At 34.6% G+C, this 14,310-nt stretch overlaps 1 protein-coding gene across 3 annotated transcripts in view; it reads left to right on the forward strand.

The window, feature by feature from the left end:
- Window positions 1-14,310, forward strand: part of UNC13C (unc-13 homolog C) — a 744,253-nt gene that overhangs the window by 404,248 nt on the left and 325,695 nt on the right. For all 3 annotated transcript variants that reach the window (XM_074294550.1, XM_074294552.1, XM_074294551.1), the window contains one exon: window positions 12,862-13,018. In XM_074294550.1, the coding sequence (XP_074150651.1) occupies window positions 12,862-13,018 (157 nt within the window). The remainder of the gene's footprint in view (window positions 1-12,861; window positions 13,019-14,310) is intronic.

Consider the following 14,310-nt stretch of genomic DNA (forward strand, 5'->3'; position numbering starts at 1 on the left):
AATGCAGCTTTTGTTTTAATAATCCAAATAAGGAAGAACCAAGTTCCTCCAAAGATGTGCCCTTTGACTTTTTATATCTCTTATAATTGTTAGATATTTTTCCTTCTTGGGGCAGCTGGATGGCTCAGTGGAGAGAGGATCAACCCTGAAATTAGGAGGCACCTGAGCTCAAATACAGCTTTAGACACTTAACACTTCCTAACTGTGTGACCCTAGGCAAGTCACTTAACCCCAATTGCTTTGGCAAACGAAAGAAAAAAAAAAAAAAGAAAGAAATGTTTCCTTCCATCAAGCTCAAGTTTGCCTTTCTAAGACCTCTACACAGTGTTCCTAGTTCCATCCTCTCTGCCCAAGAAAAAAATATTCCTTTCTACATGGCATCCCCTCTTATATTTATATATAGTTCATTTATACTTCTTGAATAATTTCTTCTCAAATCAAACATCACAACTTCCTTCAGCTTTTAAAACTCTTCACATTCTCAGTCACATTATCCATTTTATCAACATAGTTCCTGGGATATGTTTTTCAATTAGACATTCTATCTCTTGTCTGCCAAATTATAGCATTGACTCAAATTGAACAAAAGAATCTAGAGCTAAAAAGTACAATAAAGGTTCAGTTGTACTTTTTAGATGTAGATTCTTTCGTTCTTCAGCTGTTTCAGTCATTTCCAACCCTTCATGCCCTTACTTGATATTTTCTTGGCAAAGATACTGGAAATGTTTCCCATTTCCTTCTCTAGCACATTATACAATTGAGAAAACAGACAAATGGCATTGGTTAAGTGATCTGCCCAGGATCACACAGATTATAAGTATCTGTCTATCAATTAATTTTAGACAAAAGACTGCCTGGTCATGTCAACCACATTTTAGATTCATGATCCTGAGATTCACTCCCTCCTAGTTTTATGATGCCTACAAATTTGTTGTGTTCCGTCTATGATTTGTCCATGTCATTGATAAAAATGTTAAATGACATAGAGTTAAGCACAGGTCTCTGGGACATGCCATTCAACCAATTCCAAAGATATATCTAGAATACAGCTTTGCAACTTTTCCTCAAGAATAATATTTGGATGTTTGTGGCAGCCCTTTTTGTAGTGGCTAGAAACTGGAAAATGAATGGATGCCCATCAATTGGAGAATGGTTGGGTAAATTATGGTATATGAAGGTTATGAAATATTATTGTTCTGTAAGAAATGACCAGCAGGAGGAATACAGAGAGGCTTGGAGAGACTTACAGCAACTAATGCTGAGTGAAATGAGCAGAACCAGAAGATCACTATACACTTCAACAACAATACTGCATGAGGATGTATTCTGATGGAAGTGGAAATCCAACTCACTTCCATTTGATCAATGATGGACAGAAACAACTACACCCAGAGAAGGAACACTGGGAAGTGAATGTAAATTGTTAGCACTACTGTCTATCTACCCAGGTTACTGATACCTTCGGAATCTAATACTTAACGTGCAACAAGAAAATTGGATTTACACACATATATTGTATCTAGGTTATTTTGTAACACATGTAAAATGTATGAGATTGCCTGTCATAGAGGGGAGGGAGGGGAAAATTTGGAAAAATGAATACATGGGACAATGTTATAAAAATTACTCATGCATATATACTGTCAAAAGTTTATAATTATAAAATTAATTTTAAAAATTAAAAAAAGAATAATATTGGGATTTTACCTAATGCTTTGTAAGTTAAACCTATGGTATTTTCTTGATTTGTAAGTTTAGGAAATCTTTGCAAAAAGAAACTGGGCTAACAAATTAGCACAAACTGTTCTTGATGAAACCACACTGCCTCTATTATATTTTCCTTTTCTAGATTGTATGATTGGCAGAGAAATCCCATAAGACATTAGGATAATTGAAATCTCCATCAATACAGTATATAGGCTCTTACCTAAAATAAGCTTTGTTAGCAATAGTACCTTTTTCCTTCTGCCTCTGTTGATTTTAATTCAAATCCTTTCCCTGTCTCAGTTAATTTGATTTTCTCATTTGAACACACACACACACACACACACACACACACACACACACACACACACATATATATCCTTGATGTACAGTCTTATTCTAACTCTTCTTTTTGCTGTCCTGTCCTTTTTAAATAAAACATAAATATTCCAGAACCATATTCCAAGCCTTAAGATCTGTCAAGCTTTAGTAACATAGATGAAGTCAAATTTATCTCCTTGTAGTAGGGTTTCTCTTTCTGCTGGCTCATTACCAATATGTCTTGTATGCATGCCTTACATTGCATACAAACATAGGATTTTTTGATCCATTGCTAGTTCCTTTCTTTGATTTGTCACCTTAGAATTTCTGGTCTTCTATGCTGTTATTCTTTTTCTTACAATCTCTATTTTGTTTAGTTTGATGGATCTACAAAAGCAGTTTTCTCAATCCCCCTTCTTTTTTCAGTTTAAATGCCTTTTCAAGACTCTTAGCAAATGTGTTTACTTTTCTTTGTTGGGAACACTCTATCCTTGGTCAAAAATCCATCATTTTTGTATTTTATCACTGAGTAAGAAATCTAAATTCTATTTTTAAGATACTATCATTTTTACAAATTATTTCCCAGCTTTCTCTTTCTCGTAAAGAAAAAAAAAGCCTTGCCTTTGGTCAATAGAAAGGATGAAAGGTACTGTGCCCTTAATTTTTTGCTTTTGTTTGTCCCAGAACTAAATATTTCTCAGCAATTATTTTCTGAGTTCCTCAAGAAAAGAAACTTCTTGTTTTTTAACCTTTCTTTGTATTCCTAGTACTCAGCACAGTTCCTGGCCCCTTTTAGCTGTCTTAAAAAAATTGCTTATTGATGGACACATCCCTTCTGACAATATCATTTGACTCCACATGAATTACCAGAAGTAGGTAATGGTCTCAGGACAATTGTTGGCATATCCTGGGCACAAACCCAAGGAAGGCAGCAGATCCTTATGGAGTCAAATTGGCAGATCTCTAATGCAGGAATGTCAGCAGGGAATTCCCAACCACTGCTATTCATCTCCTCCTTTGAACCTTATGGAATGAATGTGTCATTGGCATTCCCTGTGGTCCCACTTCAGTATTCACTAGGTGATCTTAAATTGCTTTTTATTCCAGCAGTCCCTTTCTCATCTCTTCAGGAAGAATTTCTTCTTTATTATTACTAGAATGACTATCATCAGCTTTAATATTTGTATTTCTTAATGACATTATTTTTTTAAAAAGTAGCAATTGTTGCTGTTTTACTCAACAGCAAATATGTCACTAAACCCTTTCATTAAGAATAATTTAAAAATCATCATTGTTATAACTTGATGAAACTGGTAGTTTGTTTGTTTGTTTTGACACCAAACTAATTTTATTGTAAAACTAAAGCCAAAGCATTTTTAATAATGTAGTGCATTGCCTTTTAGTCATGTCTTGTAAGGGAAAGGACAGAGATTTTTAAATTTCCTGAGATTCTAAGTAATCAATTACTTTACCATTTACTTTTCAATCATCAGGATATAATGCATTGTTTTGGTACACAGCATAGGTCTTCTTACCCTTATCTTCCCCTAAACTAAATCATGTTAATCTGAGTAAAGAATTACTAATTTTCCTCAGGCTTGACCTCACAATTTAGAGCTTCTATATTTGTTTCATTATGAAACTCAGCTTAAAACTCTAATGTGAAAAAAACGTAGAATTGTTGTTTTTCCTGATAATAAGTTTAAAATTTCTTCCATCTAATCCTACTCTTCTTACCAGTGAAAACCTGGCTATTGGAAAATCATCTTGACAAGCTCTGTCTCTTCAATCATCTGACATTCTCTTACCTCTGCAGTTGCCACCTACAATTCCCATATCAGTTCCTTAGTTTACATGTTGGGGTGTCAAGGAAATTGAACTCACCATTTTATCTGGCAAGTTCCAGAGTGGGGCCATTAATCTGTACCTGGGCACTGTTTAGACTTTTTCCAGGCTTCTAAAAATAAAAGAACTTTGAGGAAGCAATGGCACTTGTTATTTACATGTTGTTTTTAGCATTCCCCTTCAGCGATTAGTTTATATTCAAAAGTGTTAGTGCCATTTTAAGCTATTGAATGAACCTTAAAATGACACTAAGACTTTGGGGACAGTATACAACTGATTCATCACAAAATGTTCTTTCTTATGAATTACCAGAGACCTAAATAAAATTTTCTGGAATCTAGGGAAATAAGTCTAAGGGAAAACCTCTGAAAGATGGCAGAACTTAGTATTGATGTAGAAGAAGGACCTGTGGACACTGCCTTCAGGGACAAAGAAAGAAAGCATGAGATGCTGGGAGAGTCATAAGTTCTGGAAAAATGTTTAACAAGCATGCTACCAGAAGGTTCAAAGGAAAGGTGAAGAAATGCACCATCTCTTAATTTGACATTCTAATGAATTATTTTTGATCAATGTGTATAAAGTTCAGTTATTTTTATTTATCGAAGGAAATGCTATCAGAGCCCTTTAAATTTTGGGCTCTGAAGCAAAGTTTCATTCTATTCTAGACAAAATTCCTTGAAAGTATTTTGGTTAAATTACTTAGACTTTTCATTTAGATTAATCCTGGTAATGGCTGCTAACATTGTTTGTTTCATGCCTTATTTAGGACTTCTCTTTTGTTCTTAAGAGAAAATATAACATAGAAATAATATTAGTTGAATTTTAAATGAAAAATGAAATGTTTCATGCAGTTTTCCCAAAATAATATTTGTCAAAAATCTAATCTAACTCTCTGGAAATTCAAATGCAAATCATGAAAAACATGATTCTATGTAAGCTACTATTAATACTCAAAACCATAAAATACATTACCACATTAACTACTGTGTATGCCTACTAAATGTTCACAGAATAATTGGATGGCATGATAAACTATCACACTAAAAGCAGCTAAGTAAGTATTCTGTATGTGTTAGCAGTAAATAATCATCTGCTTATGATACTTTGGTTTTAATATGAAAATATGAAAAAGCCATAAGCTAAAGGCATAGTAGTTAATAAACCATACATTTCATGGTAAGATATTGCTTATGGCATTAAAATTACCACTTTAAAAAAAGAAAAGAAAAGAAAAAGATTGAAATGTATTTAGGATTTTTCCATGCTTTCATATTTTATTTGTGATAAGGGGAAATTCTATGCTACATATTAAACAATGACAAATAATTATTTTATAACCAATAATTCATTTTAGTCTATGTTCAATTCATAAGTTTTTCTAAATCAACTTATAGATTCTCACCCTACCCAATATAAGTTAAAGGAGAAATGTAAGATGTTAAGCTTTGTACTGAATCCTTAAAATTGCTATAGGATAAAAAAAATCATTATTTTCTAGAATCTTTTCATCACAATATTTATTTAAAAAATCAGTCAATCAATGCATTGAACCCCAATACATTTCCTTTAGCACTCCTTTCATACCTGAAAGATTTTTGGGTCATATATATAATTGAAAGGAATATCAAAGGGCATCTGATACAACTTTCTACCCCTATTTTATGAATAAGGAAACTGATACTTAGGAAGATTAAGTGACTTTTACATCAATAACAATTCTCATCATTATCATCTTTAATTAGTAATTTAAGGTTTACAAAATTCTTTACATATATTGTCCTTTTGTTACATCAACCCTGGGAAGAATTTACTATTGTTGTCCCCATTTTTAGCAATGAGAAAACTGGTCCTGAAAGAGATTGTCACTTGCCTGTGACTCGATAAATACTTCTATCTAAGACAGGATTTCAACTCAGTTTTTTTTTTTTTTTCTGGTTCCAAGACTAATACTCTATCCTTTGTATTCACTTGCCTCATATGTGGGATTTGAATTCAGATCTTCAAACTCTAAAGCCAGTTTTCTTAGCATTATACCACAATGTATAGTCATTCTTTATTTTCTAAATAATTTAATTCATTTTTGTAGTACTCTTGTTACTTCCATATTTTTAGAATCTAGTTCTGATACAATCTACTCAAAATGATACTCATGCAGACTCTATCCCATCAATCTCTCTGAATTTGTTTCTTATGATCAAGACATTTACTTTGTTATATGACATTATAATGATGAAAAGTGATACTATATAGATAGATATATCTAAATCTTTCTATACATAATATATGATAATATAGATTATTTATGTATACACATATCCCTACATAAACACACACACATTAACATAGATATATGCGTGCATATATACTCTCAATATTTTCTGTGTTCAGTCGTTTTTTCATTTATGTCTGATTTTTCATGACACCACTTGAGATTTTCTTGGCAAAGATACTGGAGTAGTTTGCCATTTCTTTCTCTAGTTCATTTTACAGATGGGGGAACCAAGGCAAACAGAGTTAGGTGATTTGCCCAGGATCACATAGCTAGTAAATGTCTTGAGTTTGAATTTGAATTCAGGCTGTCCTTACTGCAGCCCAGATCTCTATCCATTGTATCACCTAACTACCCTTCCAATATATAAATAATATAGAATAAATAACAAGGAATACAATTCTACCAGTTTCTAGATTACAGTCACATTATGCCAGAAATCTCAGGAGAAGAGGAAACTAGAGTCCCTGTGTCTCCCTTTCACTGAGTTGCAAACAAACAACATCTCAGAATCCTGCATAGAAGGCAGCAAAACCCTTGTGGTTTTTAGAATATTACTATCAAAATGTACCCAAAGTTCCCCAGTATGATTGAGAAAAACTCCTTAAGTAGCAGCAGGAGCCAATACAATGGAAGTTTCATGCCAACCTGGATGAGAGAAAGCTCTCCATTTTTGTTTTCACAGTGGAATTTGGTCTGATACAAACCCTGGCCCCCAAATTCATTTTCACCTTATTTCTTCCCTTTCTTCTCTGCTGAAATCTTCTCAGTTCCCTTTTGCAAGCCCAAGCCCAAGTTATGCTTCCCACCTAATATGCATCATTCAAATTTTATATATAGACCACTAATTATCCATTGGAGTCAAGGTCTTTTGATCTATAAAGGCAGTAGGTTGTCTTAGTAGATAAAAGGTTTCACTTAGAGTCAGGAATACCTGCGTTAATTGGTATTGGACATTAACTCAACTTTGTAACCCTGGGCAAAGTCATTTAACTGCTCTCAGGCTGTTTCCTCATTTGTAAAATGAGTTACTTTGAAGATCAAATCAGAGAATAAAAGGTAGAGTGCCTTACAAACCTTAAATTGTTATATAAAAGTAAGTTATTGTTATTGTTATTATTATTATTATGCCTACTATTATATTGAAACACTATGGACAGAATGAATTTAGTGGGATAGCACTTTTCTAAAATTAAATCTGAGTAATTGAATTTAGATGAGACAATAATTTTCAGAAGCTATAGGGACATCTTTGAGGACTTTGAGTAAATGTACAATTTTTATGACTTTTCAAGAATTCACAACATATGGAAATTTGATGTGAAATATCACTATAATGAGTTTCAATAAGCAAATAGTAGAATCAGAGTATGTTCTAGGAATTTCTATCCTTTCATATTTACCTTTTTACTATTATCAATATGTTTTCAATGTTGGAGTATTTTGTTGTTTAAATAGAATCAATTTCTTTGCAAGTAGTATTAGAATGAACTCTTTGATTTTTGATGCCTGAAAATGATACTATTAGAGGTTCTGAAAGAGATGGATTTTAAGCATAAAACTGAAAGAACACAGGTAAAATTCCCTATTTATTCAGAAGTCTCATGTTCCTCTAATCAAATCCTGGTTTGGACAAGATGCTTAGAAAAGAAACAAACAAACCAAAAACAAACAAACAAAACAAAACAATAACAACAAACAACCAAAAAATCAAACAAGTTTCTTGTGTTGGAATCTTCCACTGTGGGAAAAGCCTTCACTCCAGAGATTTTTCTGTTGACTTGAACAATTGAGATGCAACACTGAATATCCTAGCTGATGAGAGGAACTGTTCTCATACTTTTTTTTTTTTTTTTTTCTTTTTCCTGAGGCTGGGGTTAAGTGACTCGCTCAGGGTCACACAGCTAGGAAGCGTTAAGTGTCTGAGACCAGATTTGAACTCGGGTCCTCTGAATTCGAGGCTGGTGCTCTATCCACTGTGCCACCTAGCTGCCCCCAATTGCTCTCATACTTAATGTCAGTGTAAGGAATATGCTTAAGAAAAATACATTATAGACTGTGATGGATGCAGCCAGCTGCATCCAGAGTGAGGATATGGATCAAAAACTAGTGGTAGTAGAGAGGTGTGAGAATTGAGGTCGGGAATGCTTACTGATCTGCATATAGGTCCAACATGAAAGAATTTGAGAATCGGAAAAATCTGAATGACAAAAGGGATTTTTTATTGGCACCAAGAAGCCAGTTTTGCTAGGAAGACAGACCTCTTAGTGGCAAGGTCCTAGCAGAGAAATTACAAAAGTTATCACTGTGAAGAGGGTCTCTTCACAGTGGGCAAGAGGCCTGTCAGGCAGCTGTGGCAAGAAGAGAGGTCCCTTGGCAAAGCATAATCCTGCTTCGGACTTCTGCAAAGATTTGGGGTTCAGAATTGTCTTTTATTGGCAGTCTGGGAACAGGGCTTCCATTGAATGAGATTCCTTCAGTGTTGTCAATGCCCCCAAGCCTAGATTTCCAGTTGAAAAGAAACTCCAGTTGGAGTTTGAAGCCACTCTATAGGAATATCAGGCCCAGATCTCCAATTGAATAAAATCATCTTGACGGCTTTTTCCCACAGTCTTGGGAATTTCCCGAAGGGGATCGGAGCCAGCCTAAAAGATCAATAGAGGGTGATTTGACCAAGATCTATAATCTATAATTGAATGAAGCCACTTAACTTGTCTAGGAAGATATGCTTTCCCAGAGGAGGACTGTTGGAGGGTTGGACTGTGGTAAAAGCAAAACCTCACACTCTGTCTCCACCCCTCAGCCCATTTGCCATAATCAGGAGGGCCATATGAAGGTCCTCAGCGGCTGCATCTGGCCCAAGGGCCATAGTTTGAGAACCCCTGCAATAGAGCCACAGAGTTATGAGTATAATCACAAGGTATTGGGGAGGTGTTAAATAATTCTCCACAAATTCACTACAAATGTATATATACTTAATCACTTGTAAGAGTTGGCCTTTAAGCCAGTTAAGGCAGTAAAGGCAGTTAACAGCACACACAAAAATATATTTTGATTCAATTCAATAACACTTATTACAAGCCTATTTTGGGTAGGTACTGTGCTGGGCACCTAAATACACAAAAAGAAAAAGAAAGATAGTACCTGCCCTCAAAGTGCTTAAATATAATGGTTAGAGAAAGCACACAAAAGAAAGCTGAAGAGTGGGGCTGAGTAGATGAAGACTGATTGAGAAAATCTGTCAGCCTCTGAATCAATATATGAAAACAGTGCTATGTGAACAGTCTGCAAAGAAGAAAAGAAATTCCAGTAGCAGGAAAATAATTCCTACCCTTGTGCTTCTACCAATGTTTATTCTAAAGTTAAGCCCACTCTTGTTATGTATTTATTAGAGAGTGTGCCCCCAGGTTATTGAGAGAATTGTTCTTATTCTGCCATCTTGGTAAATATCTTTGTCAAAAGCTAATTGAATATATTTACTGATTGTTAATGGAAGTTAACTGTTTGAGGGCTTTAGAGCTACAGTAGTAGGAGCAACAACTCATAATTACCCTAGAACCTAACAATAGCAGCCACCTTATGGAATACAACTGTTAATAAAAGTGCAAATTGAGAGATGGCCCAAGAGAGATATTGTCCAAAATAATGATATTTGCTGAACTAGTGATTTGATATAGTAGGAAAAAAATGTAATCTGAATATGTTTTCCCTCCTCCACTCAGGAAAACTGTTGGACCCGTGATTTCATCCACATAGGAAATCCTCATTTAGAAAATTCCTCTGCTAGGGCAGGTTGAAAATTGGTCATTCATCTTTAAATTATTCTTATTAAATGCACATATAAATTCCACTTTCCAAATCAACAAACGCTTATTAATTTTATATATGAAATCGATGCTTTAGTCACTTGAATAATGTGCTTACATTTTATTTGCTGTACAAGCATCTAACAGTTAGACCTTCCACCTGGGAATTAGAACACATGGCCTGTCTTATTATGTTATTGTATTTGTAGAGAAATTTTCTTTGCTGGAAAGGCTCAGGGGTAAATAAGTAAGCTATCATAAAGAAAATAGAGACATCAATAATAAAAATAACAGTAATAAGTGCATTTGTCTAGTACTTTTTTGATTGCAAAGTGCTTTACAGATATTACTTCATATGATCTTTACAAAAACCCTGGGAAGAACGCACTATCTTTCTCTCCCACCTCAGTTTTTTTTTTTCCCCACTGTAAAATGGGGATCATAAAAGAGTAATGATTTGTAAGGTAATTATGAGAATCAAATGAGTTGGAATTTGGCATATTTGTACCTGAAACATAAAACATTTCATAAATGATTTTTCTTTTTCATCTCTCTTTTAAAGATAAGGAAACTGCGCAAGAAGATGTCAGTTGATTTGCCCTGGATCATAAAGCTTTTAAATGTTTGAGACAGGATTTGAACTCTTATATTCTTGATTAAGATATACTGCACCATCCCTTGTACTACCTTCTTGCCTCTAAGAACAATTTCCTTATGCACTATAATGGTACTTGTAGCTATTCCTAAAATGTACAATCCCAAATTAGTGACCCATGTGCCATTAACCATACTTTCCTCGATCTCCTAACTTTGTACTTCTCTTTTCTATCATCATACTAGCGCAGCACCATATCATATGAAAGGAGGTACATTAAAATGGAAGCAGAAAGAAAATGACACAGTGTTATGTTTTCTGTTCTGTACTAACAAAAGCAAATTGGTAAATAAGTGGGGATAGAGTGCTAAGAATCTCATAGTTCCTAAACAGTCAACAAATAATTAATATAACTCTTTCCAATGAATTCCAAGTACACTGGTCTTTTGTTCCTCACACACAAAATTCCACCTACCAATTCTGGGTATTTTGATTGGCTATCCTTCATCCCTGAACATTTCTTCCTACTCAGCTCTGACTTCTGTCTTTCCTGATTTCCTTCAAGTTCCCTTCTAAAATCCCCTTTTCTCAATCCTCCTTAATCTCAGTTCACTCTTTCTGAGATTATCCCCAATTTATCTTGTGTATATTTTGTTTTTGCAAAGCTGTTTACCTGTTATTTGTTTCATTAGACTGAAGCTCCCTGAGACCAGGTATTATGTGTTAATTGTGATTTAATTTGTTTTTGTTGTTGTTGTTGTTGTTTCTCCATTCTTAAAGGGGACCAATGAATCAGGAGCATGATGTCTCAACTTCCAAATAAATTGGATTTAAGTGAGGCAGGGCTGTTCAAAGTTAACAGATTAACTCTCATCTTGAGTCATCTGAATTTACTAGCTAGGCATAAGTCAGGACAGGTCCCAGATGCACTGTGCTGACAAACAATTTGACTCTGCTGACTCAGATTCATTTTAATATTTTACCATAAATGAAACCCAACAAAAGAAGAAATTGCAGCAAAATGGGAAAATGATTTGAAGTTCATGTAGGTGAATAAACTTCTTAGCATAATTGTTTTCCCAAGATCTAATGGTAACAAAAAAGGATCATTTCATTGGATTTTGGCTTGCCTAGGTCATGACCTGCATAGCAAATAGATAGATAGATAGATAGATAGATAGATAGATAGATAGATAGATAGATAGATAGACAGAGATACATATCTATATGTAGAAAATGATATTTTATGTGCCAATGTGAATTGCAAAGGACAAGAAAATCACATCTATGGAGACCTTGATGAAAACCTCCAAATTATGTCAACCTGCACTTGACAAATAATGACCATTATTAAAGTGGGCACAAGGGGATTTCTGGGAAAATGTGTTGGAAAATATGTATTGAGTTCAAGAAATGAAGAAGGCCAAAGGCTATAGACTCCTCAGGAATTTCACATTTCTAATAGAAAGAATGATTTCTTCAAGGAAGTATTAGAGGAGCAGAATACAAAGAAGGACAGTAAACATATTTTAAAATAAAATTGCCTGTATACTAAGTTATTTAATAATCATCTCTCTGTGTATACCTGATCTCCAGTAGGAATAGAAATGAAGACACTGAATCCATTTATTAAACATATCCTTTGAGAATCAGACTCACCTGTATACCTACCAAATGAAGAGCACAAATAGAACTTTGTGGGGAGTGGTCATTTTACTCAGAATGATTCTCATCTTCGTTTTCATACATATAGGCTAGATAGTCCTATACAAGTTACTTAATTTGTCAGTGCTCTTGGCAGTTCTCTAAGACTATAAATTGTCAAAGGGGTACTAGCCTGTATTGGGAAATAGAATTTGCTCAATTAGGCATTTCTTATATCCAAATAATCAGAGGTTTAATCCATATCCTTAACGTTTAACTATGATAAATGTTTAAAACATCAGTATAAGTATATGGGAAAGACTATTGAGAGGATGGCATTCTGGGATTTGAAGTTAAAGAAAAGATCTCAATCTTTTTGACAGTTTCTTAAGGTCAACAAAGATCGGTCTTTTGGCTTTTGAATACTTAATTCTATCCTCTCTACCAAATTGATTCAAAGAATCAGAGCAAGGCGCTAATTAGTTATCTTGCACTTGAGACAAGAGAACTTGAAAAGGTAAAATTTGATAAAGACATTTTTTGTCTTTGAAGTAATAGTTTATATCTTCTTTTTTGTATGTGCATGCTATATATTTGAAAAATATATTTTCTAATGTTCCACCTTTGTTAAATGAACATGACATGTATTAAGAACTTTTAATTCCTTTGTATTGCAGGCACTTTTCATGTCTGTCTTCCAAGTACATGTGTCCTGGTGTCCCAGCAGTGATGAGTACCCTCCTGGCAAACATAAATGCTTTTTATGCCCACCCAACAGTCTCAACTAATGTGCAGGTATCTGCCTCAGATCGGTTTGCTGCTACCAACTTTGGTGTAAGTATGTTTTTAGTACATTACAATGACTGGCTTTTGATTTTCATAATTGTTTATATTTTTTAGTCTATAGGGCTGTTACAGGCAAGCTTGACTACAGTACTTATCAGTGGTAAGTTGTGAGTCATTGAATAATTAGCAAAAGGAGGTTTACTCTGCCCTAAAACACCAAGCTTATTCCATGGTTTCCCCCTACCTCCATATAGAAATGTATCTGATCAGAAAAGGAGGGTTTGGTGATTCGTGTGGTCTTAAAATATCCCTCAAATTATAGGAATCCTAACTCTATGTGAGTGGGAATTTGTATGTCCTTAGGTCACCGGACAGCTTCTTCAAGGTAGAGAGGATCCAGTCAGATGCAGGGATAGCTTTCTTGTCTTTTAGGGAAAACTAATTCATCTTTGCAGGCTTTTAGCGAAGTCTAATCCTGGTCCTATTCCCAGGGCCTTGAATTTAGGTTGCTTTCAGAATATTTTTATAGAATCTTCATCCCTGTTTCTAATTAGCATATAGTGCTAAAGCTTTAATACTTATTTGAATATTTTTTTAGTAAGATGCACTCATAGGGACAATTATTGATCAATCAGAGAAGAATCCAAATTTGAGTAAATCTAAATCTGTAGAATGTTCTTTGAGTTAGTAGTAGAAAAGGTATTTTCTTTGTGTTCTAATTTTTTAAGTGAAATATGTTGTTGTTTACTAATCCTTACTACCATATCCACCATAATTGTGGCCCTTATAGCAGCTCTTAGTATATTTGTATAACCTAGACTTCCCTCCTCCCAATTTTGAACCTAGTTGAGTCTTTTTGTGAAGACCAAGCTTGCACCCTGGATACCTTAGAATCAGCTGGAATCAGAATAAGCAAAAATCCTTGGTCTTTAGGGGTAGAAGGTTATTGGATGGACGCATGATCTCCATGACCTTCCTTCTTCTTCTTTACTGCCCAAAAGTGACTCTGGCCAGTCTTATTCCACCCACCCACCCCCCTCAGTCTTTCCTACAATTCTCCAATTATTGGGCCAGCACAAAATAGGAAGAGTCATTTTCCAAGCATATGCTAATAGAGTATTGTCCAATAAGAAATTAGCCTTACGTTCTCCATCGTCCAACCTCAGTGCATCAACTCAAGAGTTTCAGCGCTTTACATCTTTCCTTATTAGCACAGAGTCAAAAGCTTTTCTCCTCAATTTAGCAGATGAATTTAAAGAGAATTAAACAGAATTTGTAGGCAGCTAGGTGTCACAGCAGATGGAATGAGGGGGCTGGAGTCAGGAAGACTTATCTTCTTG

Source organism: Sminthopsis crassicaudata, chromosome 2, assembly GCF_048593235.1.
Source record: "Sminthopsis crassicaudata isolate SCR6 chromosome 2, ASM4859323v1, whole genome shotgun sequence".
Taxonomy (NCBI): domain Eukaryota; kingdom Metazoa; phylum Chordata; class Mammalia; order Dasyuromorphia; family Dasyuridae; genus Sminthopsis; species Sminthopsis crassicaudata.